The sequence below is a fragment of the Chrysochloris asiatica genome, unplaced genomic scaffold, assembly GCF_000296735.1.
Source record: "Chrysochloris asiatica unplaced genomic scaffold, ChrAsi1.0 scaffold00261, whole genome shotgun sequence".
Taxonomy (NCBI): Eukaryota; Metazoa; Chordata; class Mammalia; order Afrosoricida; family Chrysochloridae; genus Chrysochloris; species Chrysochloris asiatica.
The window spans coordinates 2,939,366-2,966,566 of NW_006408779.1; the positions used below are offsets into that span (position 1 = coordinate 2,939,366).

A 27,201-nucleotide genomic window follows, 5' to 3' on the forward strand; every position below is an offset into this window, starting at 1 on the left:
TGGGCCATGCTCCTGCCCTCTTTAACGTAAGCCATTCCAAGAACAAGGACTTGGTGAGCAAGGACTGAGCCAGCTGACGGGTCTCAGTTCTGCAAGGAGACCTAAGCTCCCCTCTCATGGTTGCAGGAGTGGGAAGTACAGGGCCTTCTACGTGCAGACTGCTGATGTCTGTCAGTCAGGCAGGAGACACCAAGGAAAAGGCACGTGGCTCTGGGCCAGAGGTGGCATCCAGGCTACTGGCCGGGCCTACTGGACGTCCCAGGACAAGCCTAACTGCTCTGAGGCCCTACAGCCTCCAAGGTCAGGGCTCTGCGCTGTGCGGAGGGAGGGCGAGCGGCGGTCAGTGGCGTCCATGCTTGACCCAGTTCCTGATGGCCCACTTCTGGCCCGAGCACCGCTGCACTACCAGCCGCAGCCCGAAGTGGGCGTCCTTGGCCATCTCCACCTCCAGGCACCGGCCAGTGTCTCGGCTGACGATGGGGCCACCCTGCAGGAGGAGCTGGTCAGGTGGGCCACGGCCTTGTGGTGTCCTGAGCCCTGTGGTAGCTGCTCATGAAGACCAGGTCCTGTCTGCCCACCCCACCTACCCCACCCATCTTACCAGCATCTGGTTCCCTGGGTACCAAAAGGGGTCCCTGGAGACAGAACCCAGGAGCCAGAGAGAAGGGGCTGGGGCAGGAGACTAGGGAGAGGGTCCTGGGGTCTCGCCCCTCCCTGCCCACTGACCTGTGTAAAGTCCCACAGTCGCTGGGCCGGCCTGGCCACGTCCTCACACTTCTTGAGGGTGGGCATGCGGCCCCTGCCATCGTCCACCAGACACTTGGAGTCGGGCAGGAAGGCGGTGGAGCCCAGGGGGCCCAGCTGCAGGAGACCCTCGGCGCTGTACCGTACGAGCTGGGGGAGGGGCCGGCACCAGGGCCAGGTGTGAGGACCCCGAGCTGCTGTGAGCAGGCACCAGCCTCTAAGAACACCCCACCCAGAGCCCATTTTCATGGAACCTTGCTTATAGCCCCATATTCCCAATTTACCCCTCACGTCACCCTGAGCAGTGAGTGCCAACACAAACCCATTTGATGGGTGAGAAAACCGAGGCACGGGCCTTCAGTAGTTGGTCCAAGGTCTCTTCAAACTGCTGGCCCCTCAGAGCATGCTCATAATCTACCGCAGACTATGGCCCACTGAGCTTAGGAGGGGTCCATGGTGCATGCCCCTCGAGTCTCAGGGCTCCCATGGGTGGTGGGGGGTGGAGACCCTACCTGAGAGGACATCCCGTGGCACGGGTACAGAATGGCTCGGTCATCGTCTTCTGCCCCCTGGTCTAAGCAGTAGCCGCTGGCCTTGCTGTTTCTTACCTGTGACCAGAGCCACAGAAAAGCCCAGTTCTTCCAGGAGCCCGAGGCAAGGCTGGGGGGTCTTTACCCTTCCCTCCCTCTCCAGGGTAGAGTCCTCAGAAAGCCTGGGGGTCCTGGTGCCCAATGTATGGGGTCCCAGATGCTGGATGTTTGGGGGTCCCTGTTTCTGATATCTGGGGGTTCCTGATGTATGGGGATCCTTGTGCCTAATGTCTGGGGGATCCCTGATGCCTAGGGGTCCCTGTGCCCAATGTCTGAGGGTCCCAGTGGCTGACGTCTGGGGTTCCTCCTCAAAAGCAGGACTCTGCTGAGGATGCCCATGGGGCTCAGAGGTCACCTGAACAACGGGGGTGGGGGGTGAGGGGGGACAGGCGTCTCCCTCTGTCCAGGGTGCTGGCTGGGAGGTGTCCCCTGAAGGGAAGGCATGAGGATGCAGACAGTTGACCATCACTCATCACACAAGTCTGCCGGTAGCTCTGGCCTTTGCGCACCGATCATGCTGCTGTAGGAATGGTCTCCCTGTGTTTGCGCCGGCACACAACTCTCCATGGGTGCAGAGATGCGGCCACACAGTCCCTGACACTAACTTTGGTCAAGAAGCCCAGCAGAAATGGCTGCTCTGTGTGCCAGTTCTGAGCTTCAGGGGACCCGGAGAACAAGTCTGGGTCAGCCTGTTGGGGACAAGACACCACTGAGGGCCCAGACAAGAGCCAGCCAGCCTGCAGACCACAGGGGAGCCCGTCCTAGCTGACCTGAAGCAGAGGGTGGGCGCGTGGACAGGCCCAACCAAAGGGGAGAACTTGGCGCTTGTAGTTTAGGCCCGAATTTCAGGGTGTTTCACTTACAGTCCCGGACTAATCGAGACACGCTGCTATCCCTGAACTCAAGCATTTAAGAAGGTTCCAGCAAAGTTCCCCATGTTGTCCAGGGTGTGGGAGCAGGGCATTAGGGCCTGGGGACGTGGGGAGGGTAACCAACCCTAGCAGGTGCTGTGGGACAGAGCGGTACCTCTCCGTACGTGAGGGTGTTGTTGTAGATCCGCATCTCAGGGTATACGTTCTCCAGGTACCACTTGAAGCTGCGGCATTTCAGCCTCTGACGTAGGGCCAGCCGCTCGGACACATCCCCGAAGTCCACACCAGGATTCTGCAGCACCAGAAGCAAGATAGTAGGGGTGTGTGATGAGCAGAGGCCACAATCTTGTGATGGGCACCCACCCGACCTCTCGGACCCTGAGGAGGCCCAGAGCCTGCTCCTCCATCTGGTCTACTGTGAAGACAGCCGTCTGTCTATGAGCAGTAAACAGGCCTGGGGTGGACAGACCTGTACATTCCAAGGAAGACTAGCTCTGACTGGGTCCTGGGAGGTACCATCTATCTTAGGGTCTTGGATGTCATGCTGATAAGAGTGTCCTTGTTCACCTGGGGGCTTGGCCACCCAACAGTCTATCCTGACAAAGGTGGGATTCCTGGGCCACCCCAGATAGTCTAAGCTAACAAAGGTGGACTTCTTGGGCCCCTTCTGATAATGTACCAACAATGGATTCATGGTAGGGGCCCTGGGCCATGTTGGACAGTCTATCCCAACAATGGGATTCATGTGGTCCCTGCAGTATCAGCATGACCTCGAGGGGTTGGAAATGATGACCTCAGAGGTACTCGGCTATGGAGTGGTGCAAGGAAGGCCCCTGCAGATGACGCTCTTCAGAGACCGGGGCAGTGAGCACGTAGGAGTTTGCACTAACAGTCTCTCTGCAAGCTCAGCATCTACGAGCTGCACACAAGGACAGGCTCTGTTCACATGACCTTTTCTGTTATAAGTATAAATCCCTGCGTGCTTGGCGGCTGACCTAAAGGTTGGAGTCCACACAGAGGCACCTAGGAGGAACGGCCTGCGGTTCTACTTCCAAGTTTCAGTCACTGAAAGTCCTTTCTCTGAATGGAATTCCGTGCTGCAGCTACTTAAGTCTTGCCAGGCACTGACAGCAGGGGGAGCTACTGAGCCGTTCGGTGCCTTGGTTTCCCTATGATCACAGGTGGAATCATCACGGGTGCTCAGGACTGCGTCTGTGATGCCGGTTTGTCCCAGAAGGCCTCAGTCTGGAGGGGGGTTTACACTCGGTGGTGGTTGTAGGTGGAACCATCAGCATTCCCTGTCAGCTCTGCTGAGTGTCAAGGGAAACGTGGGAGGGGTTTCCATCAGCAGGGACCTGATGTTCCAGGGCTGGAGGTCCCCCCTACCTCAGTGCACAGAGAATTAGAGCTGTGCTGTGCACAGTGGGACCCTCATCCCTTTTAACCACATGGGAGAGGAGGCCCCGAGGCTGCCCCTGGGGGTGACCCTGAGGCTGTCCATGGGGTGACCTCGTGGCTGTCCCTGAGGTGACCCTGAGTGTCCCTGGGGGTGACTTTCAGGCTGTCCCTGGGGGTGACTCCGAGGCTGTCCCTGAGGTGACCCAAGGCTGTCCCTGGGAGTGACCCTGAGGCTGTCCCTGGGAGGTGACCTTCAGGCTGTCCCTGAGGTGACCCCGAGGCTGTCTGTGGAGTGTGGCCCCTGAGGCTGCCCTGTGGCCAGCACCCACCCTGACCCTTCCCCCTCACTACACCGCTGTCCAGTTTCTCTCCAGGTCAGCGGCTCCCCAGCGGCTCACCGTCATGGGTACGTTCCAGGCCATGTACACATGGGACTTGAAGTCGTCCATCCACACTTCGGCCGCACGCAGGGCGTTGCGCTTTGCGTAGTAGTCGATATCGTTGTTGTAAGGCTTCTTGGTCCGTTCGATGTGGGCCACACGGGAGCAGGGCAGCACCTCCATGCTGCCGCCACACTGCCAGACCTGCAGGGAGAAGGGGCTGCAGTGGCGTCTGGACCCCTCCAGCCAGTGGCAGCCACTGGCTCAGAGTGCAGGGGGTCTCTGGAGAAACCACCCCTTGTTCCAAATTCTGGGATGCACTTCCCTGGAAGTCATGTTGGGGTTCCTGGGGGTTCTGTCCACAGTGGGCACATGTCAGGGGAAGGAAGTCCCCCCTACTGCTGCCTCCACGCCCCCACTGAGAGCTCCCTCTGTTTAGGGTGGTAGGCAAGGGGTTAATCTCCACCAGCAACCAGCTCCTCACCAGCCCCAGCCATCCGAAGAACCCTACCATCTAATTAAGAAAGCATGTGTTTGCTCTGTAAACCCTAACCAAACAGCTAGAAATAAACTTACAATCAAAGGAGGAAAAAGTGCATTTGTTATACAAACACAGCTTCAAACCACCCCAAATAAACATGCAATCCAAGTCTAAACAGCCTGCTTCCTCTGCAAATGAAGTCCCTTAACTTTCTGAACCATCACCCACAATAGTTTTCTTTTCTATGAGCTGACTGACTTCTGTACTACAAGCCTTGGAGGCACAGTGAGTTAAGCGCTGGGTTGCTGATCACAAGGTCAGTGGTTCAAACCCACCAGCTGCTCTATAGGTGGAGGAGGCAATCATCTGTTCCCATAAAGAGTCACAGCCTTGGACACTCAAAAGGGCAGCTCTACTCCATCCTAGAGGGTCGCCATCTGTGAGTCACGCCGTCAGTGACTTGAAGTGTTTGCCGACTGTTCTGTTTAAATAATACTTAGACAATAGCCCCGACTGTCAGAGGAACAAACAGATCTAACTTGGAAGAAGTACAACCAGAATGTTCCTTAGAAGTCAGGATGCTGAAACTTCATCTCTCATAACTCAGGCAGATATCAGGAAGGACCAGTCCCCAGAGAAGGACACATGCTTGGTAAAGAGGAGTATCAGTGAAAAAGAGGAAGACCCCCATACGAGATAGATTGGCACCGTGGCAGCAACACCGTGTACCAGTGATTGTGAGGAAGAGGCAGAGCTGGTGGTGTTTTGCTCCCTCGTAGACGGGGTCACTCTGAGTTGTGGACAACTCCCTTAACAACAGCCTGCTACACCTGGTTGGTGTCAGTCTATCCGTTCCATTTCAGGAAATTGAAAAAATATTGGTGGGACCCACCAGGCCGGTTTCACCAAGAACAAGCGGGTCTGATAAACATGGTTCAGTCCCTTCCATTCAGCTTGCTGCCCCTAAATCAGACGTCTTGGGAGCCCACTAAGTGTGTCCACCACGTGCTCTGCATACTGTCTGCCGCATCTCACCAATGCCTCACCACCACCCATGGGTTAGATAGGAAATGGAGGGTCAGAGGTCAAGCTGGTTACCCAAGGACACACAGTGTCATCGTCACTTCACATCAGGGTTTCTCCACGGCCCTTTCCTCTGGAACCGTGGTCTTTCGTCTGCATGACCCACCCACCACACACCCACTTCTAGTGTGGCGCCAGCTCAGAGACAGGCATCCATGCGACAAGATCTTCATGGCTGCCACTGTTGGTTACTGAGAGATGGGCTGAACTTCCGTATCCCTGCAGTTAAACTGGACACTAAGCCTCCCTGCAATCTAGCTTTCTCCACCATTCAGAACGGTGTTGCATCAACATTTGAAACTTTCCATAGGATAAAAGTGGGCCATCATTTCACAGGCACTGACGACATGAAAAAGGCATTGTGGTGGTACTGTCGGACAAGCACTGGACTGTTAACCGCAAGGTGGACATTTCAAACATCCCAGCTGCGCCGAGGGAAAGACTTCTGGTCCTGTAAAGATTTACAGTCGCCGGTGCCCTGTGTAGGGCTACTGTGATCCAAGGGAAGCAGGTCTGGTTTTGGGTCTGGCCATATTAAAAAGGAACCCTGGTGGTACCGTGATTTAAGCACGAGGCTGCTAACCTCGAGATTTGTGGTTCAAACCCAGCAGCTACTCCTCAGGATAACGATGAGGCCGTCTGCTGTTGCATAGCCCTGCAGCCTCGGAAGCTCTAAGGAGCACGTCTCTGCAGGGCTGCGGAGAGTTGGCAATGGGCTTGGTTTGGTTTCTTTAAGCATGATGTATCCCAACCTTGCTGACGTCCTAGGCACCTTCCTGCTCCTGGGAAGTGGGTTTCCCTCTGGGATTTTTCATAGCCAACAAACCCTTCCCTGAATGGAAACAGGGGTCCCAGGGGGAGGTAGGAAGAGTGCTGTTACAATGGGGGTGGGGGTGGGGACCACAGCCAGTGTCAGGAAACAACGTACGTTTACACTGCTGACTGGAAAGCAAATCTGCACTGTAAACTTTCAATAACAAAAGACATTTCTAAAGTATGCTCTACGTACTGAGAGGGACTGGACTGTGAACCGAAAGGTCAGCACTTCACACCCACCAGTAACGCCCTGTACACCCTATACAGAGTCCCTATGAGTCGGAACAGACTAGAAGGCACTTAACAACATGCCCTGGTGGCGCTGTGGATTATGCACTGAGCTGCAAACAGCAACATCAGTGGTTCCCACCCACCAGCTGCTCCATGGGAGAAAGAAGAGGCAGTCTGGCCTTATAAGACAACAGCCTGGGAAACCCTGTGGGAATCATTTCACCTGTGCCATAGGGTTGACATCGCATGCGAGTAAAGTTTTACTAAAGGTAATACAGATACGGCTGCAAGCATACATTGACAGAGAACTTGCAGAGGTTCAAGCCGGATTCAGAAGAGGCCGTGGAACAAAGGATATCATTGCTGATGTCCAATGGATCTTGGCTGAAAGCAGGGAATATCAGATAGATGTTTACCTGTGCTTTATTGACAATGCAAAGGCTTGTGATTGTGTGGATCATGACAAGCTATGGACAACATCGAGAAGTATGAGTATTCCGGAACACTTAATTATGCTGATGAGGAATCTGTACCTGGACCAAGAGGCAGTTGTTCGAACAGAACATGGGAACACTGAATGTTTTAAAATTGGGAAAGGTGTGCGACAAGGTTGTATGCTTTCATGATACTTATTCAACCTGTATGCTGAGCAAATAATACGAGAAGCTGGGTTCTATGAAGAAAAACGAGGCATCAGGATTCGAGGAAGACTCATTACATACCTGAGATATGCAGATGATACAACCTTACATGATGGAAGTGAAGAGGACTTGAAACATTTACTGATGAAGATCAAAGAGCACAGCCTTCGGTATGGATTACATCTCAACATAAAGAAAACAAAAATCCTCACCACTGGACCAAGAAACAACATTCTTATCAACTGAGAAAAGATTGAAGTTGTCAAGGACTTCATTCTTCTTGGATCAACTGTCAACATTCACGGAAGCAGCAGTCAAGAAAGCAAACAATGTATTGTATTGGGCAAATTTGTTGCACAAAGACCTTTTTAAAGTGTTGAAGAGCAAAGATGTCAGCTTGAGGACTAAGGTGCGCCTGACCCAAGCCATGATGTTTTTTTTTTTAAGTGTTTTATTGTGAATTATATATATGATAGTTTACATGGGAGAACATTAGTTTTACATTCATTCTATCGTACATCGTATCATTGCCATGGTTATAATCCCCTCCATGCATCATCAACCAACCAAAGGGTATGTATTACAAGCCTGCCCCCTACACTATCCCCCGCCCCAGTCTTCAGCACACAGTCACTCTCCCTCTCTGGATCTAAAGTCCCCAGCTGCTCCATCACTTCACATCATTGTCTCTGCCTCCATCTCAGGCATCACTGCTTCTCTGGGTAGGGCTCTTCTCCGTTGATGGCCCTAGGGACCTCCGCTCCTAGACTGAAAAGTTATTCCCTCCCCTCCTTGCTATACAACCTCTACCTTTACATTTCCAACCTTCACAATCAGTCCTGACAACAATTATGCACTATTGTATCACAAGAGACCCATCTGCATTTCATTTCATCAGCTCCACCTAGGCAGATTGGATACTACTCACTGGAGATTCTACCTTCCTCCAGGCCCTCTGGGTCTAGGTTCCCTCTTGAAAGCTTGTAAGCCAGTCATTCTTGCCTTTGTAGCCCTCTGCCCCCATTTTGGGTAGCCAGTGTGCAAGTGGCCCATCCCTGTCTACTCTGTGTGTGGAGGGGGTGGGAATGATCCTTGCTGTAAGGATTTGTTCCCTCTTTTGACCTACTGCTTCCATAGGTGTAGGTCAAGTTCATCAAATTGTATCAGATTACTCTTTGTTTCCTCTTCTTTCTTCTTCTGGTTGAGCTCTGATCATCCAGTCATTGAAGCCAGGTCAAGTGGGTATTATCTGCAAGTGTGGGTGTTCGTGTGCACATGCCCTCTCTTTTTATCAGCTGAACGCTTCACCCTCCACATTGTAGGACTTAGCTCGCCACTTCATTGTTGTTTTTCCCTCACTTCCCCTTATCGGTGACAAGCGTGGTCACCAATCAGAGCGTGTATTCCCATTGAGTCTTAGTCATGGAAGGTGGTTTGCACTGAGGGGACTCGACCACTTGCCTTGATGTTTCCTGGGCAAACAACTTGTTTGTTCTTGTAGTAACAGTCCATCTGCCTCTATTGTTTTGTATTTTTCCTGTAGGTCTTTCTTTCACCAAGCCATGGTATTTTCAATAACCTCATATGGATACGAAAGCTGGCCAGTGAATAAGGAAGACCGTAGAAGAATTGATGCCTTTGAGTTGTGGTGTTGGAGGAGGATACTGAAAGTGCCATGCACTGCCAAAAGAACCAACAGATCCATTTTGGAAGAAGTGCAGCCAGAGTGCTCCTTGGAGGCCAAGATGGACAAACTTTGTCTCTCATATTTCAGACATATTGTCAGGAGGGACCAGTCGCTGGAGAAGGATATCATGTTTGGTAAAGTGGACAGTCAGAGAAAAAGAGGAAGATCCCTAGAGAGATGGATTGGCCAAGTGGCAGCATCGATGGACTCAAGCGTGGCAACAGTAGTGAAGTTGGCCCAGGATCGGACAGTGTTTTGTTCTGCTGTGCATAAGGTCACTATGGGTTGGTACCGACTCGATGGCACCTAACAACAACAACAACAATAGAGCTGCTACGAGTCAGAATCGACTTCCGAGCAGTGGGGTTGGTTTTGGTTGGTAAAAGGAATCAAGTGAGTGGCACAAGAGGTGAGTACTCAGCTGCTAACTCTTGCTTCATGAGGGAAAGATGAGGTGTCGGCTTCTGTGAAGATTTACAGCCCTGGAAACCCCAAGGGCAGTTCTCCTCTGTTCTGTACGGGCTCTGTGAGTTGGAATCCACGCAACGGCAGTGGCTTGCTATGGGGTTTAGGCCCCATTTTAGTCCTGCTTGCTTCATGTTCTTTCTCAACAGTGGCCATAAGGCAGCAGTGACTGTGGACTGGTGCTGCAGACCCGGGTTCTAGAACTCTGATTTATGGAAAGTATGGGAGATACGGGAGGAAAGATCCTCTACAGCTGATGTTACTGCATAGAGTCCTGGAGCTGCTAGAACTAAGGGCCACACATAGGACAGGTGGCCCACAGACATCATCCCCCACTCTGGAGGCCAGCTCTCCCTCTGGACCTCTCCCAGCTTGTAATGGCCCTGCATCCTGGGAGCTGACCTCACTGAGATTCCAGAAGGGTCACAGCCACAGGTTCCAGCCTTTAATTTGTGGGGAACGTGATGTTAGTCCTCCGTCCCCCCTCTGCCTCCCTCTCAGACTTCAGAAAGCCCCATCACCTGCAGGAGGAAAGTCTCCCAGCTGATAATTTATGGCATCTCCCCACAGCTAGAACAACAAATCATGTTTTGACAAAGTCAGACTCCCTGCATGCCAGAGGGAGTTGTTCATTCCACGCTCTCAGCACTCAGAGACAGACTGATGTGGCAGATGGTCAACCTGAGCCCCACCTTCCCACACTCAGCCATCCTTGGGGCCAGCCCAGATCCCCTCCCCTCTCTGTATCCCTCGGGGTAGCTACAAAGGACCTGGGTTGGGTGGCAGCTCGCCCAGAGTTTCCTTCTATATCCAGAGTGACGTTTCCTTCCATAATATTCCTGCATCCCTGAAGAAGGGCAGACTCTTTCCCCAGGCCTTGCTCTGGGGGATATTGGGAACTGTCTGCCATCTTGCTTTTACAAAGGGACCGCCATCATGGAAGAAAGCAGACCCTGGACTATACCTGGGGTCCACCCTTGCTTACCCGACGGTCAGCACTGTGAACTTTCTAGCTAGTGCTGGCATTCCATCACTATCTGATAGATTCTGGGGGACACAAGGGAGTATGGGGGAGGAAACATTCCCAAACCATTCACAGTGACATTGGAGACCCTCTTCACCCTTCTGCAGATGTCTGGTCATCTGGGGTCTTCTGTGAGAACTAAATCCAGCATGATTACTGGTCCCTGGATCAAACAAGACTGAGAACACGCTAAGAGAGCACAGCCCTTGCTCAAGGAAATGCCTGCTATATAAGTAATGTAACTACCGTGAGTGACCTAAGGCATTGGTGGTTGGGTGGTAGAATCCACACCTTCCATGTAGGAGACAAGGGTTCGATTCCCAGCCAATCCACCTTACCACTTGCCTGTCACCCAACAAGTTCCAGCAGAACTTGTGGACTGAGATGGACTCAGAAAAAAGGCCTGCTGATTTACTTCTCAAACTAGAACCAATTAGAACCCTACTGAGCACGGCGGCCCAGCCCACAGGTTTTGTTCCATCGCGTGTGGGGTCATCATGAGCGAGGGCCCGATTTGACAGCTGCCCAAAACAGCAGCAATGACCTCTGGATAAAGGACTCATCTGTTTCCTGGTGTCCGCTACCCTTACTGGCATGGGAGCTTGCCCTTAACCCGGGGCCCAGAGCCGCAGCTGGGCACAGAGCGGGCACTTTACCGGTCATTGCTGGACAAAGGCATCTCCTTTGGGCCTTTGATAGCAGTCTTAAAGACCAGTCCTATCCCTCAGAACTTTCTGTGGTGATAGAATGTTCTAGATCTGTGCTGCCCAATATGGTAGCTTGGCCACACACAGTCAGAGAGTATGTGACTGGTGCGTGAGGAGCTGCGGGTTTTGTTTTAGTTACTTACCTTGCACCCCATTTTGCGCAGCTACGTGGTTACCCCATTGGGCAGTGCAGTAGAGACAATGTGGGTGAAAAGTCTTCCTGAACCTGGACCTGGGGTCTTTCGTGCTGCTTTAGGGTGTGTGAGGATCTTAGAAACAGCCCTGCGTGCTGAGCTGAGAGGATGAATTTAGGGATTCTCCCCTCATGCCCATCTTTACAATCTTGTCCCCTTCTCATGCTAATGCAACCAGACATCACGGCTCCTGGGTTCTCACCCTCATCTACAAAGGGACCCAAAGATACCCCACACCATCTCTTCAGTGAGGGGAAAGAAGAAACCACTCCCACACAGTGCAAGTTGAGGGGAGCGCTGATGGGCTCTTCTCCTAGCTCCGCTCCTACAGGATGAAGCGATACAGCGATATTCCATCAGGTACCAGGACCTCAGATGACTGAGGGTGAAGAGGAGAGTCTGGAATATTCCCTCCCTGCTGGGTGGCCCACACACAGCAGGTCGGGAGCTTCAGGAATACCATTGGCTTGCAGTTGGTATTTTCAATTGCCTCATACTTAAGCACGAGGACAATGAATAAGGAAGACAGAAGGTGACTTGATACCTTTGAAGTAAGTTGTTGGTGAATAATCTTTAGTACACACACCACAGATGGCCAGAAGAATGAATAAATCTGTCTGGGAAGAAGTACAGCCAGAATGCTCTTGAGAAGGTGGATGGTGAGGCTTTGCTCAGTACTTCGGACACAGTGCTTGGTAAAGCAGAGGGTCAGGGGTCAGAGAAAAAGAGCTGGACAGACACAGTGGCGGCCACCTAGGGCTCAGACACAGCAGTGACTGAGGACGATGCAGGAGAGGACTGTGTTTTGTTCTGTTGTGCAGAGGGTTGCTAGGAGTCAGAACTAACTCAACAACATTTATCAACAACAACAACAATTAGCTTCAGACGTATACAGCGATGTGGGGAAGCCCCACTCACTCTACAAACATCCTGGATGTCCAGCTGCTTGCAGAACAGGAAGAACAGCATCAGCATATCCCGCCCATCCATTCATAGTGATTTCTTCCCGAGGCCCCATTCCCACCGCAGACCAGGTGGTCAAATCCTGATACCACAGCCCTGCCTATTCCAGGAACAGCCGTCTCTGTTACAGTACAGTTAATGACCTTGTAATTTCAATAATATATACTTTGATATGAGGGACCAATACATTATCTGACTGGCAGAATTACTTCCTGCTGCGTTCCCTGGGAGATTGAGGCTGATGCAAAAGTGAGCATTTAGCAGGCTCTCAAATCTCAGCTTTAAGGGAAACAGTTTAACCCCGCTGCAAATTCCAGACAAATAGTGGCAGTAAATTTTCCTCTCTGCAGACAGAGGAGAACCACGCCCCAGACTCTGAGCATCGGGACTCAGCATGATTATTCACCAACAACTTACTCCCGCAGAAGGCAAAGGCAGGGATCCGGTTACGGTTACTACGGGGCTCTTCCCCTCTGGCAAGCCCCAGGGAAGATCTGGGGGAAGAATTTCAGAGACTTGTGTAACAGTGCTCCTTGCCATGAATGGTAGCCAAAGCTGAGGGGACAGTGGGGACCTGCTAAAGCTCACCGCCTTATCCCGAGAATCAGGGCTGGCATGTGATTTACTGGGACCAACAGAGTGCATTAGAATGGCCCCAGACCAGTTTCCAGTCCAGCCCCAAGAGCCCTTAGCTCACTTTGAATCTCTCCCTGTAACATGAAGATAGGCCTGTGAGGCGCTGGGGGTTAAAAGACCACATGGAACAGAGGTAAACTGTCCCAGTCAAGCTTGCCTTCCAGATCAGCCGATGCATCAGCTGCTCACAGAGGGTGAGGAACCCAGCTGAGACCAAAACCACGGCCCTGCTCAACACAGCCCACGTAGCCCACTCAGGCCAAGTAAACGATTTTAAGTCACTACATTTTGAAGTGAGTCCTGGTGTGGTGCTATACTGGTGAGCACTGAATGGGTAACTAGAGGATTGGCAGTTCAAATCTACCAGCTGTTCTCAGAAACCCTATACTGAAGTTGTTATGTGCTGTTGAGTTGGTTCTAACTCATAGCGACCCTGTATAGGGCTTCTGCACCGCAAGGTCAGCAGTTTGAAACTACCAGCTGTTCTGCAGGAAAAAGATGAGGCTTTCTGCTCCCGTAAAGATTTACAGCCTTGGAAACCCTGTTCAGGGTCGTTATGGGTCAGAACCGACTCGACGGCACTTAACAACAACAACATAGGGCTTCTGAGGAGCAGCTGGTGAATTTGAACTGCTGACCTTGTGGTTAGCAGTACAGTGCTTACCCTACAGGACCATACCAGGACTCCCAGAAACTCTATACAGGGTCACCACTGGACTAATAAATAACATTACCAAAGGAGAAAAAAAACAAAAACATCATGATAAACGGAGAAAAGATTGACGGCATCAAATAATTCATTTTGCTTGGATCCATCATCAACACTCACAGAAGCAGCAGTCAAGAAATCAAATGACGCATTGCAAATCTGCTGCACAAGGCCAATCTAAAGTGTTCAAGAACAAGGTGCATCTGACCCAAGTCATAGTACTTTCAGTTGCTTCAGATGCCAGTGAAAGCTGGACAATGGATCAGGTAGACCACAGAATTGATGCATTTGAGTTACGGTGTTGCTGAAGAATATTAACAGTACCATGGACTGCTGAAACAACAAAGAAATCTGTGTTGGAAGAGGTACAAACAGAATGCTTCTTGGAAGCCAGGCTGGCCAGACTTCATCTCACATACTTCAGACATATTGCCAGGAGGAACCAATGTCTGGAGAGAGATCCCATGCTAGGTAAGGTAGAAGGTCAGCGGAAAAGAGGAAGACCCCAACGAGACGGACTGGTACAGTGATAGCAGCGATGGGGCTAAGCTTAACTAGGGTTGGGCAGCGTTTCATTCTGTTGTCCATAAGGTTGAAATGAGTCGGAACCAACGGTACCTAACAACAGCAACAAGTTGGAACCAACTCAATGGCACCAACAACAGGTTGTTTCAGCAAATACAACTGTCAGTGTGGCCCTCACTCCAGGGCACCCCTGAGTATAGTAACCCCTGCCATTGAGTCGGTTCTCGGAGGGGCCTCCTAGAACACAACAGAACTTCTCTGTGGGGTTTCTGGGACTGTAAATCTGTATCGAAGCGACCATCACATTATAGAATGACTGTGGGTTGGAACCACCAACATTTTAGTCAGTAAGCCAGCTGCATGTCACAGCAAGCAGTAAACAGCTGTGAAGTCTAGGCGGCCTTCGTTCCAGCATGCCCAGGACAACCTAGTTCACGCCTCTCATCTGAGGTGACAGCCAACAGCGGGTCCCTTGTTCTCAGACATGTCCTGGCTTGGACCACAAGTTCTACGGTTACCTTGGTAATCTCAGAATTCTAGAAAGTTCTATGAAGACTTGGGTGGTAGATTGAAAGCTGAGGGTCTGTCGTTAACTGGACAGGTCAGTAATGGGAAGACTAGCCATCTCGTCCATGCCCTGGAGTCCTTCCCTGCTGGGTAGAACTGGGGATCTTTGGTAAAGACAAGGGGGTGTCTAAGTGGTGTTTGAAGGCACCCCTGGAGCCGTCAGGTCTAAACTCAGCGCTGCTTTGTGGCCTGAACACTGGGGGGAGCATGGAGGCAGCGTGAGGGGCCCAGCGGCTGTGTGGGCTCAGTCTTAGCCACAAAGCTGAGCCCGGAGGGTGTTTCTTCATAGAGCACCTTCAGAACCTCCTAGTTCCAGCCTGTTTCCTGACCATTCACGAGCTCAGACAGAAACAGCCGGCAGGGGGCGCTGGGGCTGCAGCTGCTAGAGGGGTCGGCTCTGGGGACCGCCCATCTCTCCTGTGGACTGTTCCAGGGAGCTTTGGGGAGATGTGTGATCACGGACCCAGGATGGGCGCTCACATAGCAGGGAGACCCCGCCTGGACCCTCAATCCAACCCTGCAGATCTAAGCTCTGAAAAGTGGAATTCCAAGTCTCCCAACTTCTCAGATAAGACCTGATGTTGTAACATCCGACAATTTCCCTGAACACAAAGCAGGCATTGTTTGTAGGGCCAGCGCATTTCCTATGCTTGAAAGTGAAATAAAACTAAACCAGGTGTCGTTGAGTTGACCCCGACTCACGGTGCCCCCATGTGTGTCAGAGCAGTGTGCTTCTCAGGGGCTGACTCCCAAGTCATCTCTGGATGGGCCCAGTTGCTGTGTGGAGGGTAAAGGTAAAGGTTAGAACCCACGACTCCAACCTTTCGGGAACAACAGAGGCTGTGTACCATTTGAAGCATCAAGGACTGTCTTATGCTTGACTTCTGCAGCATCCATTTTCATACTGAGAATGTTCTACTTCTAAAGTCCAGAAATAAGACAAAGGTCTATATAATAACAGATACTACTTGGTGTGGCTCATTTTTTGTAAAACCCAAACTCACTACCTGGGTTGTTGCAACTTAAAGCCACTCGGTAGGCAGAGTAGAACTGCCCCAGAGAGCCCCAGAGGCAGTAATTTTTACAGCGGCAGACAACCACAATGAGCAAACTGCCCAGAGAGCAAACCGCCAGCAAGCTGGTTGGCAGCTGAGAGTTTAACCAGTGAGCTGCCAGGGTTTAAAGGTAGTCAGCGTCTTCCCTAAACCCAAACCATTGTCGCGGAGCCGATTCTGATTCACAGTGACCCTATATGGAGAGCAGAAATACCCCATAAGGTGTTTACTGAAGTAGATCGCCTCATCTTCCCCCTCGGAGCCGCTGGTGGGTTCCAACAGCCACCGACTTTATGGCTAGCAGCCCAGCGCTTGACCACTGAGCCACCAAAACCCAAAAAACCGCAAACTGAGTCCACCGTCACCCAGGTGATTCTCACTCATCACGGCTCTCTGTAAGGTTTCCGAGACTGTAATGTGCACAGAGGCAGACAGCCTCATCTCCGTCCCTCGGGGTGGCTGCTGGGTCCAAACAACTGCTGACTTTTTCACTGAAACATGTTGTTGTTGTTGTTGTTAAGTGCCGTCGAGTCGGTTCCGACCCATAGCGACCCTGTACAGGGTTTCCGAGGGTGTAAATCTTTACGGGAGTAGAAAGCCTCATCTTACATGAGGACTCCGTATTCTTTGTAGACCGGCCCCCTCCCCAACACACAAACCCAGTGTCATGAAGACTCCGACTCAAGGTGATTGTATATGGGGTTTGTTGTTGTTGTTAAGTGTCTTCCAGTCGGTTCCACATCATACTGACCCTGTACACAGTTTCTGAGGTTTTTAAAATCTTTGCGGGAGCAGAAAGCCTCGTCTTTCTCCTGTGGTGCTGCTGGTGGGCCCTTGTGGTTTCCAGTCCAGGGCTTATTAGATGGAGCCACCGCCCTCCCATTTAGAGCTTTTGTTATTAAGTGCCCTTGAGTGGGTTCCGACTCATAGCGACCCTATATAGGGTTTCCAAGGAGTAGCTGGTGGGTTTGAACTGTCGACCTTGTAGTTTGCAGTCCAGTGCAGATCCTACAGTGCCACACCAGGAGTTCCTTCATGAGACTGTAATCTTTATAGGCGGCGCAGACTCCCCTGGAGTGGCTGGTGGGCTAGCCACCAGGGCTCCGCATTATTGTAATGAGGGGTAGTATTTGGAGGCACCCCTGCAGGCGGAGCAGACTTGTGCCTGGAATGGGAGACTTCCTTGCGCTCTAGAGTCCGCCCACACCAGGGCGCGCGGCAGCACGACCTCCTTCACCGCCCGTGCTACCCGCGGTGATTCTGAAAGCAGTGACCATTCCTCTTGTCCTCTTCTCCCATTTTCTCCACACTGCCGCGATGATCAAAACGACATTTTTCTGGAGTGCCTCCGCTACTGAAAAGCCAGCGCCTCCCGCGGAACGAGGTGGAGAGAGCGAAACAATTACGCGCCGTGAAGCTCTGCCTGTCGTCTGCGTGGCAGCGGTGTCCGTACATCATTTTTATAGAAGAGGTCTCCCGGCTTCGAGTTCATTTAATTTTGCCGCACAGCCTCCCTGCAGGGCAGGGCGTGGAGCCATCTCCCCACTTGCCTGGGCTGCTCATAACCCTTCTATGTTCCCAGGTTCCAAGCGGTCTTCCAAGGAGAGACAGGCACAATTGTGGCTTAACGACCCTCCCCAAATGTTTCTACATCTTTCCGTCCATTCTTTCTACTCTCAGAGTCCCAGCTGTAAAGGGATGGGGGGAGAGGAGATGAGGAGGCTCACACACCCTTGGGGGAGGGGAGGATTCTGGCCTCCTCCGGCCCCCCACTCCGTCTATCATCAGTGTGTGTACTGTGGTGGTTTGCATGTTACTGTAATGCTGGTTATCTCAAACATTAGCAGGTTCCAGTGGGGTTTCCACACTAAGAGTAGGAAGAAAAGTCTGGTGATCTATTTCCAAAAAACCAGTCAATGAAAACGCTATAGACACTGTCTGACCTAGCGGAGGAAGATGAGTCCCTAGGCCGGAAGCACGCACCGCGCATGGGCAGTGGCGGAAACAATGTTGCAGGGCTGAGCAGATTTCCTTCTGTTGAATGTGGGGGTGCTGTGAGCTGAAGCTGACAACCGCTTGCCAAACAAGATGGTGTTCGGAAAATGGGGACTGAATTCTGGAGTTCCCAGTGCTGGAAGTCATGAGAGTGGTTCTTACAGACAGTGGGTCCTGGGGGTCTTGCAGGCACTGTTCTGCTCCTGCTGGAGGTGGGGGACCCAACTGATTCCCGATGCGTGGAGGGTACAGCGGCCACCCCAGGGCTGAGTGGGGAGAAGGCTAGTGGATGTCTGAGAGTGGACAGGCCAGGAAACGCCACAGTTGCCGAGCACCCCTGCTGCTGGTGCTGACGAGTCGATTCTGACTCATGTGCACCCCATGTGCAGCAGAAGGAAACACTGCCCAGTTCTGTGCCGTTCCTACAATAGTGGCCATGTTCTGGCCCATTGTTGGCAGTCACTGTGTCCACCCATCTCTTCTCTGACCCTCTACTTGACCTAGCCAGAGGTCCTCCAGGGACTGGTCCCTCCTGAAAACATGTCCAAAATACTTGACACCAAGTCTCGCCGTCCATGCTTCTAACGAGCATTCGAGACCAGGGCCAATGCTAGTCAGTTTGTCACTGCTTCCTGTCCAGCCCACCTAAGCGCACTGCACCTGTGGGGCTGGGGAAAGGGGGTGCCACACAGCAGCCTTTTGGGTTTTCAACCTCCAGTCACAAAGCGGCGGTGGCTTTTGGGCCGCTTCGGTGGAGCACCGGTAATTGATTCATCAGTGACCTGCCTGAGGTCTTTGGATCTTCTGTATGCAATTTGCAGGTGACACAGCAAATTCAGGGGAAGCGGCCTTCCGACGGTGTGCTGTGATTCTGTCAGCAAGCCCACTGCACAGCCGCGATCCCAGGGCTCTGAGCTGGCTTCCCAGCCGAGGCCAGGCCCGTGCGCTGCAGCCGCACCTCAGGAACCATGTCAGGCCTGGGAGAACCGGGAGGAGCAGCTCCTCTAGGGAGTCACTGCTTCTTTCTGAGCCTGACACCTGGCTGGAAGGACATTCCCTTTCCTGGGGCTTGTTCTCTAACCAGGAGAAAAGCAGTAAACATTTACAACCTTGGAAACCCTACGGAGCAGTTGTGCCGTGTCCTATAGGGGGCGCTGTGGGACTGACTTGACAGCAATAGGTTTGGTTGCTTTAAAGAACGACCCAGCGTTTCTCAGGATTAGCACAATGCGAGTTAGTGTCCATAGGGCACCTTCTGCCCAGTGGCTCTGTCATCTCCTGGGACCTGCCCTCTTGGTGGAGAGAGAGGAGTGCAGGAGAGGGTACATGGTTTACGGGCAAGACCTGCAGGGGGCGCACACCCATTCCTCTCCAGCACCCAGGAAACCGCGTAAGGCTACATACATGCAACAGAAAGACACGGGCTCCAAAGGAGAGAGGGAGACAGACAAAAGTGGAGAGAGACAGAGATGGAGACACAGAGAGACCTAGAGAAGGCCAAAGGGAGAGAGCCGGCCCAAGAAAGGACTGAAGGAATGTGTGTGGAAGATGTAAACCAGACCCTGGACCAACCCACCTCCATCCATCATCCTAATGAGCGGGTGTGGGGTCGGCATCGAGAGACCTCCCTTCAGTCACACAATCTGGAGACCAGCAGGACACACTGACGCTGCTTCCTTTTGTCTAGATGAGCGGTATCTTAGCGGGTAATGATAAACTAGGGGCGCTAGACGTCCGTGGGGGCGGGATCCCAGTCTGCATCACTCCTTACCCTCTACAGCATTTGGAGCGTTCTTTCCAACAGAAGTGGCCCATATGGGGACAATGGCCAGCATGTCCTGTCTCCTGACCTGCAGTGCCCTCCCGCTCTTTCCAGACCCACCCACAGCACTACTTTGGGAAGGGTTCTCCAGGGGCGGGTGACCTTGCAGCCCACCGCCAAGGCTGGAGGGAGAGGTAGGGTCCCCTCTGCTGCCCAAACTAACCTCTTCTATGAGTGTGGTTCTGTGGGTGACCCACTGCTAAAACAGACGCCATGGTGTGATTCTGACTCAGTGTCCCCTACAGGATAGAGGAGGCCTGCTCCATGGGACTTCTAAGACAGTAAATATTTGTGGATGTAGACTGTCTCATTTCTCCTGCTAAGCAGGTGGTGAACTTGACCTGCAGACCTTTGGGTTAGCAGCTGAGCACTGAACCCCCTGCACCACCAGGCTCCTGGTTATGAGGTTCCACTAACTAACCCAGCGCCATTGAGCTGAAGCAGACTCAGAGTAAGCCTACAGGATACAGTAGCGCTGCCCCAGAAGGTTCCGAGGCTGTAAACCTCTGCAGGGATCTCGTCTTTTTCCCTAGGAGCAGCTGGTGGGTTTGAACAGTCGATCTCTCAGTTAGCAGTCCAGTGTTTAAGCACGGTGCCACCAGGGCTCCATGTTCTGAGGTCAGGTCCATAAGAAGATGTCGTGAGGTGACTGACGAGGAGACATCTTTTTAGGCCTCTGGAGTCTCCTGCCCTTGGAGATCATCTGGCTCCTTGTTGGCTCACAGGTTTAAGTGTGGGATGGACTGTGTACATTTGCTTCTGGAAACTGTGACCCAGTGAGTCATGAAAAAGGTCAGTTTCACCTTGAAAATAATGAGGATGGGGATACTTTTCTCAAGTTATGGGCAACATTTTCCTGTCTGCCTCTCTACTTTTGCCTTTGTAATAATCCATGGCCCCAACAGCTGATCGATGACTAGAGTCATCCACCCACGATCTGCCCACACACTCATCCACATATCTGTCTACCCACCATCCATTCTTCCTTTATCCCTCCACCCACCCACCCATTCACACACTCATCTACCCATCTATGCATTCACTCATCCGTCCATCTTTGCATATTAATCATCTACCCACCTGCTCACCCACTTACCTATCCATCCAGTCATTCCTTTTGTCCATGCACCCACCTACAAATCCCTTCATTTCATCTTTATCCATTCACACATGCACTCACCCACACATTCACACACCCACTAAGCTATCCATGTGACCATTCATTCACTCATTCATCCGCCTTTTCATCTGTCCATCCACTGACCCATGAACCCAGCCAGACACACATACAACACCTACCTACTCATCCATCCATCTACCCATTCATTCCACCACCCATCCACCCACACACCCAGTCCATCTATTCATCATCCACTTGTCATTATGACTCTATACGCGATGACTACCTAGACTCTGTGTGAACCTTGATTACCAAGATGAGGAAGACAAATTGAGAGGCAAAGGAGGACCACTATCCTTAGCTCAGGTCTCCAGACAAAGACTGCAGACACTAGAGGTTCAGACTGAGAGTCCAGCGAGGCATCCTTTCCTGGAGGGTACCTCACCTGGTAGAAACCCAAGAGGCACCCAAGCAGCATCTACTTTCCCCACCTCTACCAGAAGATCAGTCGTCCTACTCAGTCTAGAGAGAGCTGTGTGTGCCATTTCTACAGATTCCTCATCGGAACCTGATTTTTTTTAAATGAAGAGGATTCATGACCTTCTCCGAGTCCTCCCCAGGTCTCCTGCCCCCCAACCAGTGCCAGTTTCAGTAAATAATAACTCCTCCAAGGCAGCCACGGGCTGATGCCTCCCTCTTGTCCCATCGACGCCTCACTCTGCAGGAGTCATTGCTCTCCGGAGGCAGAGTTTGACTGGATTTAGCTTTGGGAAGGCAAATCCCATTTCCCAGGGCTCCATGGGGCTCAATTCATAAAATTTTGACAAGAAAACATCTCTTCCTGGACTATCTGAGCCTATATATACACACACATATGCTACAAACCCAGCAGTTTCAATGTTCCTGTTCTTGGAACCAGAGCCACACACACGTTGGAACCAGTGTTCATTCCAATTTCCTCCCATTTGTTTCACTGGGTATTTAGAATAGCTTGAACAAATGCAAAAAAAAATTTGTTTTTCATTTTTTCGAAACAAGTGATTGTCAGTGTGGGCCAGAACCAACAGCACTGTCTGGCACTTGTGAGAAATGCAAATTCTCAGGCCCCACTTGGACTTGCTGGACCAGAAGCTTTGGGGGCAGGGGGGGAGACAGCAATCTGCAATTTAACAAGCCCACCTCCTCCCTAGGAGACTGACTTGAGAACCACTCTACCAACTTCTAGAAGCTCCTTCCTGGCTTCCCCCGGAAACCTTCTCCACTAACACCTTGAAAAACATTTAAAATGCCAGAGAGTGAATTTCAGCTCATGGTGAGCCTGTAATACGGTGTCTGATCTTTACAGAAGCAAACTGCTACATCCTCCTCCCAGGGAACAGCTAGTGGGTTTGAACTGTTGGTCTTTCAGTTAGCAGCTGAGTGCTTACCCTCTGTGATACCAGAACTTCTTGAGTTTACTCTACAGGGGGCAAAGTGATGAGATTTCTTAGCCAGAACCAAACACCTGGAGGGAATGAATCACTGGGCTTGGCGACTGAGGACCATAGTCTCAGGGTACACCAAGGTCAACTGGCACAGCATAATCCACAAAGACAATGTTGTGCAGCCTACTTGGGTGAGTAGTCACTGGGATCTTAAAAAGCTCGTAAAGTGCTCTGTGAGGTTCAACTATTGGTCTCTCTCTATCTGCAACAAAGTAGTGTGGAGAAAATCATGGATGCATGGGAACATTAGTCCAAAGGAATCATGGACCATGGGAACATCAGCCTTCATGACTCTGAGGCCAGAACTAGATGGTGCCCAGCTACAGCCATGGGCTGCTCTGAAAGAGATCACAATAGGAGGCCCTGCATAGAATGAAATAAAAGAGAAAAACGTGGAACAAAGCTAAAAATCAAAAAATGACCAGGTTTATGGGTCTGATGAGACTGGTAGAACCCCTTAGACCAGGGCCTTAGTCACCCTTCAAGTATGGAACTGTGACTCAGCTATCAGCCAACGACAGATACGTGTATAATGTGAACAATAACATCAGCGAAGTACACACTCCATAGCACAATCAATCATGCAAGACCACAAGGGCAGCAATGGCCAGCGGATAAGGCTGGGAAGGCAGAAGGGGACGGGGAAGAAGGCTACGTGGAGACAGGAAGCAAGATGAGAAGGTCAGAATGCTGTTACCCTGTGCTAACTGCAACCCATTCCACAGAACACAAAGCTTATGAACTGCTGAACAGAACACTCATCTGCTCAGTAAACTCTCACGGAAGCCACAGTAAAACAGTAAGGAACGTTTCCCCATAAAATCCCACGGCCATTGAGTCAGTTCTAAACCGCAGAGACCTTACAGGATGGAGAAGTGCTCCAGGGGTTCCGAGTCTGTCAGCTCCGCTGAAGCAGCCTCCCACACTTCCCTCCCAGGAAACAGCTGCTCAGTTCAAACAGTTGATCTTTCAGTTCGTGGTGCAGTGCTTAACCAGTGTGTCACCAAGGCTCCTGGTGAATTCCCAGAATTCACTTCTCTAGGAAGCTTTGTTCCTTGGGCACCCACTGGCGGGCAGGATCATGTCTTATTTTTCTGCAGTTCTGCCCTCAGTGGGATCTGTAAACTCAGGCTGTTTCCCATGGAGCACATGCACCATAACTCGGAGGAGGACTTGACAAGGGAAATGAGAAGGCACATGTGCTGACGGCTTCATGTTTATGGCCATGACAGATAAACTCATTGAAAAGCTAAAAGCACATACCACTCCCCATCTGTCAGCTTGTCATGCTGTGGTGGCTTACGTGTTGCTGGAAACTATGCCATCAGAATTTCAAATACCAGCAGGGGGGTCACCTAGAGTGGTGAGGCTTCAGTGGAGCGTCCAGACGAATACGGACTAGGTAAAAGGAGGGACAGTCCACTCCTGACAACGGAAATCCTTGAAGAGCAGCCGAGCATCATTTGATCTAGTCCAGGAAGATGAGTCCCTCAGGTTGGCCTGCAAATTAAGATGAGGGAAGAGCTGCCTCCTCACAGTACTCGCTGTTAGTTCCGTAGCCTTGGTTCTGACTCAGAGCCAGTCTCTGAGGAACGGCTGGGAAGCTTGAACTGCCGACCTTGCGGTTCAAACCAACGTTGCAATCCAGCACATTAACTGGAAGCGTCACACCAGGACTCCCCTTCAAGTAGAGTCAACCTTCATGACAATGATGGAGTAAATAAAACTTCCAGCTCAGTGAAAAGGAGATGGACGGACACAGTGGTTACAGCAATGGGCTGAAACACAGCAGCGATCGTGAAGGTCACTCAGGACATGGGTCAGAACCAACCTGAAGGCACCTCATGATAACAATAAAAGTACACAGCCACCCTAGACAAGAAGAGAAAGTTCTTTCTTCATGGCTCAGGAAGAACGACACCTACTGGGTCGGTGGGTCCAGCCAATAGGCACAGACATCTCATGCTCATTGAGAGGGGGTGAGCAGAACGGAAGGTGCAGCTGAGACCCCTTCATGGTGCCTGGGATGGGACAAGACACCGATTGTGCACAGAAGTGGAACCAGCTCTGGCTGACCCCTGGGACTCAAGGAGACAACGGCACCAGCACGTAGCACTTGAGAAATGGAACTTGGACATCCACTTAGGGTGCAAGGTAAGCTGCTAAAGTCTGAGTCACGGGCCCTGAGGAGATGGGTGAGACCACCTGCGAGTCTCTGGGAGGGATGGGTGGTATAGAATGCGAGGGCAATTCCCCTGAAAACAAACGACAAGGAGTGGTGTTGGAGTGTGGCTTCCTCGTCAGGCTCCATGGGTGAGGTCCAGCTTGAGTGTTCGCAGTTGCTCGTGCATCCAGAATGCCTGTGGATCTGGTAAAAGAACGTCCATACAGACGGAAACCAGGAAACCAGCGAACCCGGATGTCCTAACCACAGAGAGCCACGGTGTCCTCCTTGTCCTCATGCAGTAGACTGCCCCTGCGCCCCAGCCAGATTCTCCATCCCAGCTACCTTTGCTGTGGCAATTCCATCCTGAAGGAAGACACTACCGAGGCTACAACTCCAGCAAATGGAGTGTTGTGTACCAGGTGAAGGACAACAACAATGAAGCCGAGCTTCTACGGCGGCTGCCAGAGCCCCGGCGGCTGCCAGAGCCCAAACAGGAGCGACGTGGTGAGCCACCTCTGCTGCCCTGCAGGTCCCACAGCTCTGATTCCTCTCACCCTCCTGGATGTTAGCATGACATCTGTGCACATATCCAACTTTGTTGGCCAGCACCGCGCTTTCTCCTGTCACACACAGGCTCTAAGAAGGGAGGGGATGACAGAGGATGAACCCCACCCAGGATGCCTGCCACTCAGCCCCCAGCTTGCCCTTCAACTTGGCATACCTGAGAAGACTCTGTGGTGGTTTCTCCAGGCACCCGTTTCCTCAGCAGGATGAGGTTCTGCCTCTGCCCTCACCCATACCTCACAGCTATGGCAGCACCTTTTGGACCAAAGACCCTCAGGGCTGTGCACCTGTGCTGTGGAGGAACTGGGCCGTTCCCCAAACCCAGAACTCCAAGGCTCTGGCATCAGCTGACTCACATGGTACCGTGGCTGCACGCCAGCAGGCCTGCAAATCCCCACCTGTCAAGTATGTTTGCGGCAGCTTGAGGGGAGATCTGCCAGGTGCCCAGAATTGTGATACACACTTCGAAAGCCTGCCAGTCAGCACTCCCCAGTCCATGATGTGGCAGGGCCCAGGCACTTTGGACGGCGACCTCCAGATACCCACCAGGGTGAGGTTGGACACAACTAGGTGTTGGGAAATTGAATGCAGCGTGAACATTTGTAATGTTGATCGATTAAACATAGACAATTCCTCTAAAATCAAAAGTCAATGACAAAGCCCACGAAACCCAATTCTGTGAGCGACAGCCATCAAATCCCATGGAAAGAGAGGGAGTTGTGTCCTCAACTGAAGACACACACTCTAAAATGAAGAGGTTTACTGAACGTCCACAGACAGTCTGGACCAGGAAGATGTACAGGTTCACAGAGTGAAGCTGGCTACTCCACAGGGCAGTGAAGAGAGCATTCCTGTAGCACTGGTGCAGGAACGGAAGTTTCAAATCATGATTGGCTAAAAGACAGTCAAGGGAGTCGAGATGGGCTAGATCTAAGAGTGGGGATTTAGCAGTGGTACATGGATACCATGTAGGTGGGATTATATGATTGGTTGGTGGTGTTGTTAAATCGAGTTGGTTCTGATTTATAGTGACCTGTATAGGGTTTCTGAAGAGAGGTTGGGGGGTTTGAACCACCGCCCTTGTGGTTAGCAGTCCAGTGCTAATCTTACAGCGCCACACCAGGTCTCCTTGCACCATTGGTTAAGGGGGCACATAGCTGCCAACGGAAATGCCCTTCAGTTGATTATCAGATGGTCACAGGCCAATGGCAGGGCAGGGTTTTGGGCAATCGGCGATTAAAATTGCTTTCTCGAGCCTGTCTGCTCCTGGGGTCTACTGTCAAGACTTACTGGCAAAGCTGAACATCAAGACCCATTAGTCATAAGGCAGCACAATCAGAGAAGAAAGATCCCATTTGGAACTGGTGGTGACATCCTACACCTGCCAGACCACAGAGAAAAAATCCTTCCTTTAGGCCATATTGTTAGATGAGTACAAAGGTTAGAGAAAGTGCTGTTAGAAAAGGCAACTTAAAAATTCAATGTGGGTTTTAGCCTCCTGGCAAGACTTCTAGATGAAGCGAAGGCTCTGCTTTCAGGCTGCCCCGTTCACACACACCACTGCCTCTGACTTTAGAATCTCATATATCTAGAAAGGACTTTAAAAATCTCAAAAGACACGAGAGACGGAGCAAAAAGCAGTAATCAAAACAAGAACAGGAAGTTATGACTCAAAACACTCAGTTATATATAAAAGACCAAGTTGTTGCTGTTAAGTGCCATCGAGTGGGTTCTGACTCATAGCAACCGTGCACAGGGTTTCCAAGGCTGCAAAGCTTGGCGGGAGCAGAAAGCCTTATCTTTCTCCTGAGAAGCAGCTGGGGGGCCCTAACCACCGACCTTGCAGTTCACAGTTCAGTCAGTACTTGTCAGAAAAATACCTTTAGAAGTTATTCTCAAATAAAATAAAATAGAGTCATTAAGATTAAAAACCAAAGTGAAAAGGAGAACAAACAAGATGGCGGATCAGGTGGACGTGTAGTAAAGACCTCCACCAACAACACAGAATACCCGACCAAGCAGGCTCAGGGGATGGCCCCAGAACTCTGAACCACATATAAAGGAATACTTAGAAGGTTGGAAGGCTCACAGCTGGGGAATTTGTGGCAGAAGCAAGAAATCCATTGCTTTCTAGTCCGGGACGCTCAGCTGCTCCAGGAGCCGCCATCTTGGGTGAGACCACGTGAGGAAAGGATCGGAGCGGCCACAGACGCCTGGCAGAACCACAGAGATAAAGGTGCGGACATTCTTTTCTTTTGGTATCTGTTCATTGGTCCCTTGA

General features: G+C 51.5%; 1 protein-coding gene across 1 annotated transcript in view; it reads right to left on the minus strand.

The window, feature by feature from the left end:
• Window positions 1-340: 340 nt before the first annotated feature.
• Window positions 341-27,201, minus strand: part of GALNT9 (UDP-N-acetyl-alpha-D-galactosamine:polypeptide N-acetylgalactosaminyltransferase 9 (GalNAc-T9)) — a 147,228-nt gene continuing 120,367 nt past the window's right edge. Inside the window, exons 7-11 of the mRNA XM_006874067.1 lie at window positions 4,003-4,188; window positions 2,361-2,498; window positions 1,257-1,352; window positions 727-894; window positions 341-487 (exon numbers count right to left, since the gene is read on the minus strand). Of these exons, the coding sequence (XP_006874129.1) occupies window positions 341-487; window positions 727-894; window positions 1,257-1,352; window positions 2,361-2,498; window positions 4,003-4,188 (735 nt within the window). The remainder of the gene's footprint in view (window positions 488-726; window positions 895-1,256; window positions 1,353-2,360; window positions 2,499-4,002; window positions 4,189-27,201) is intronic.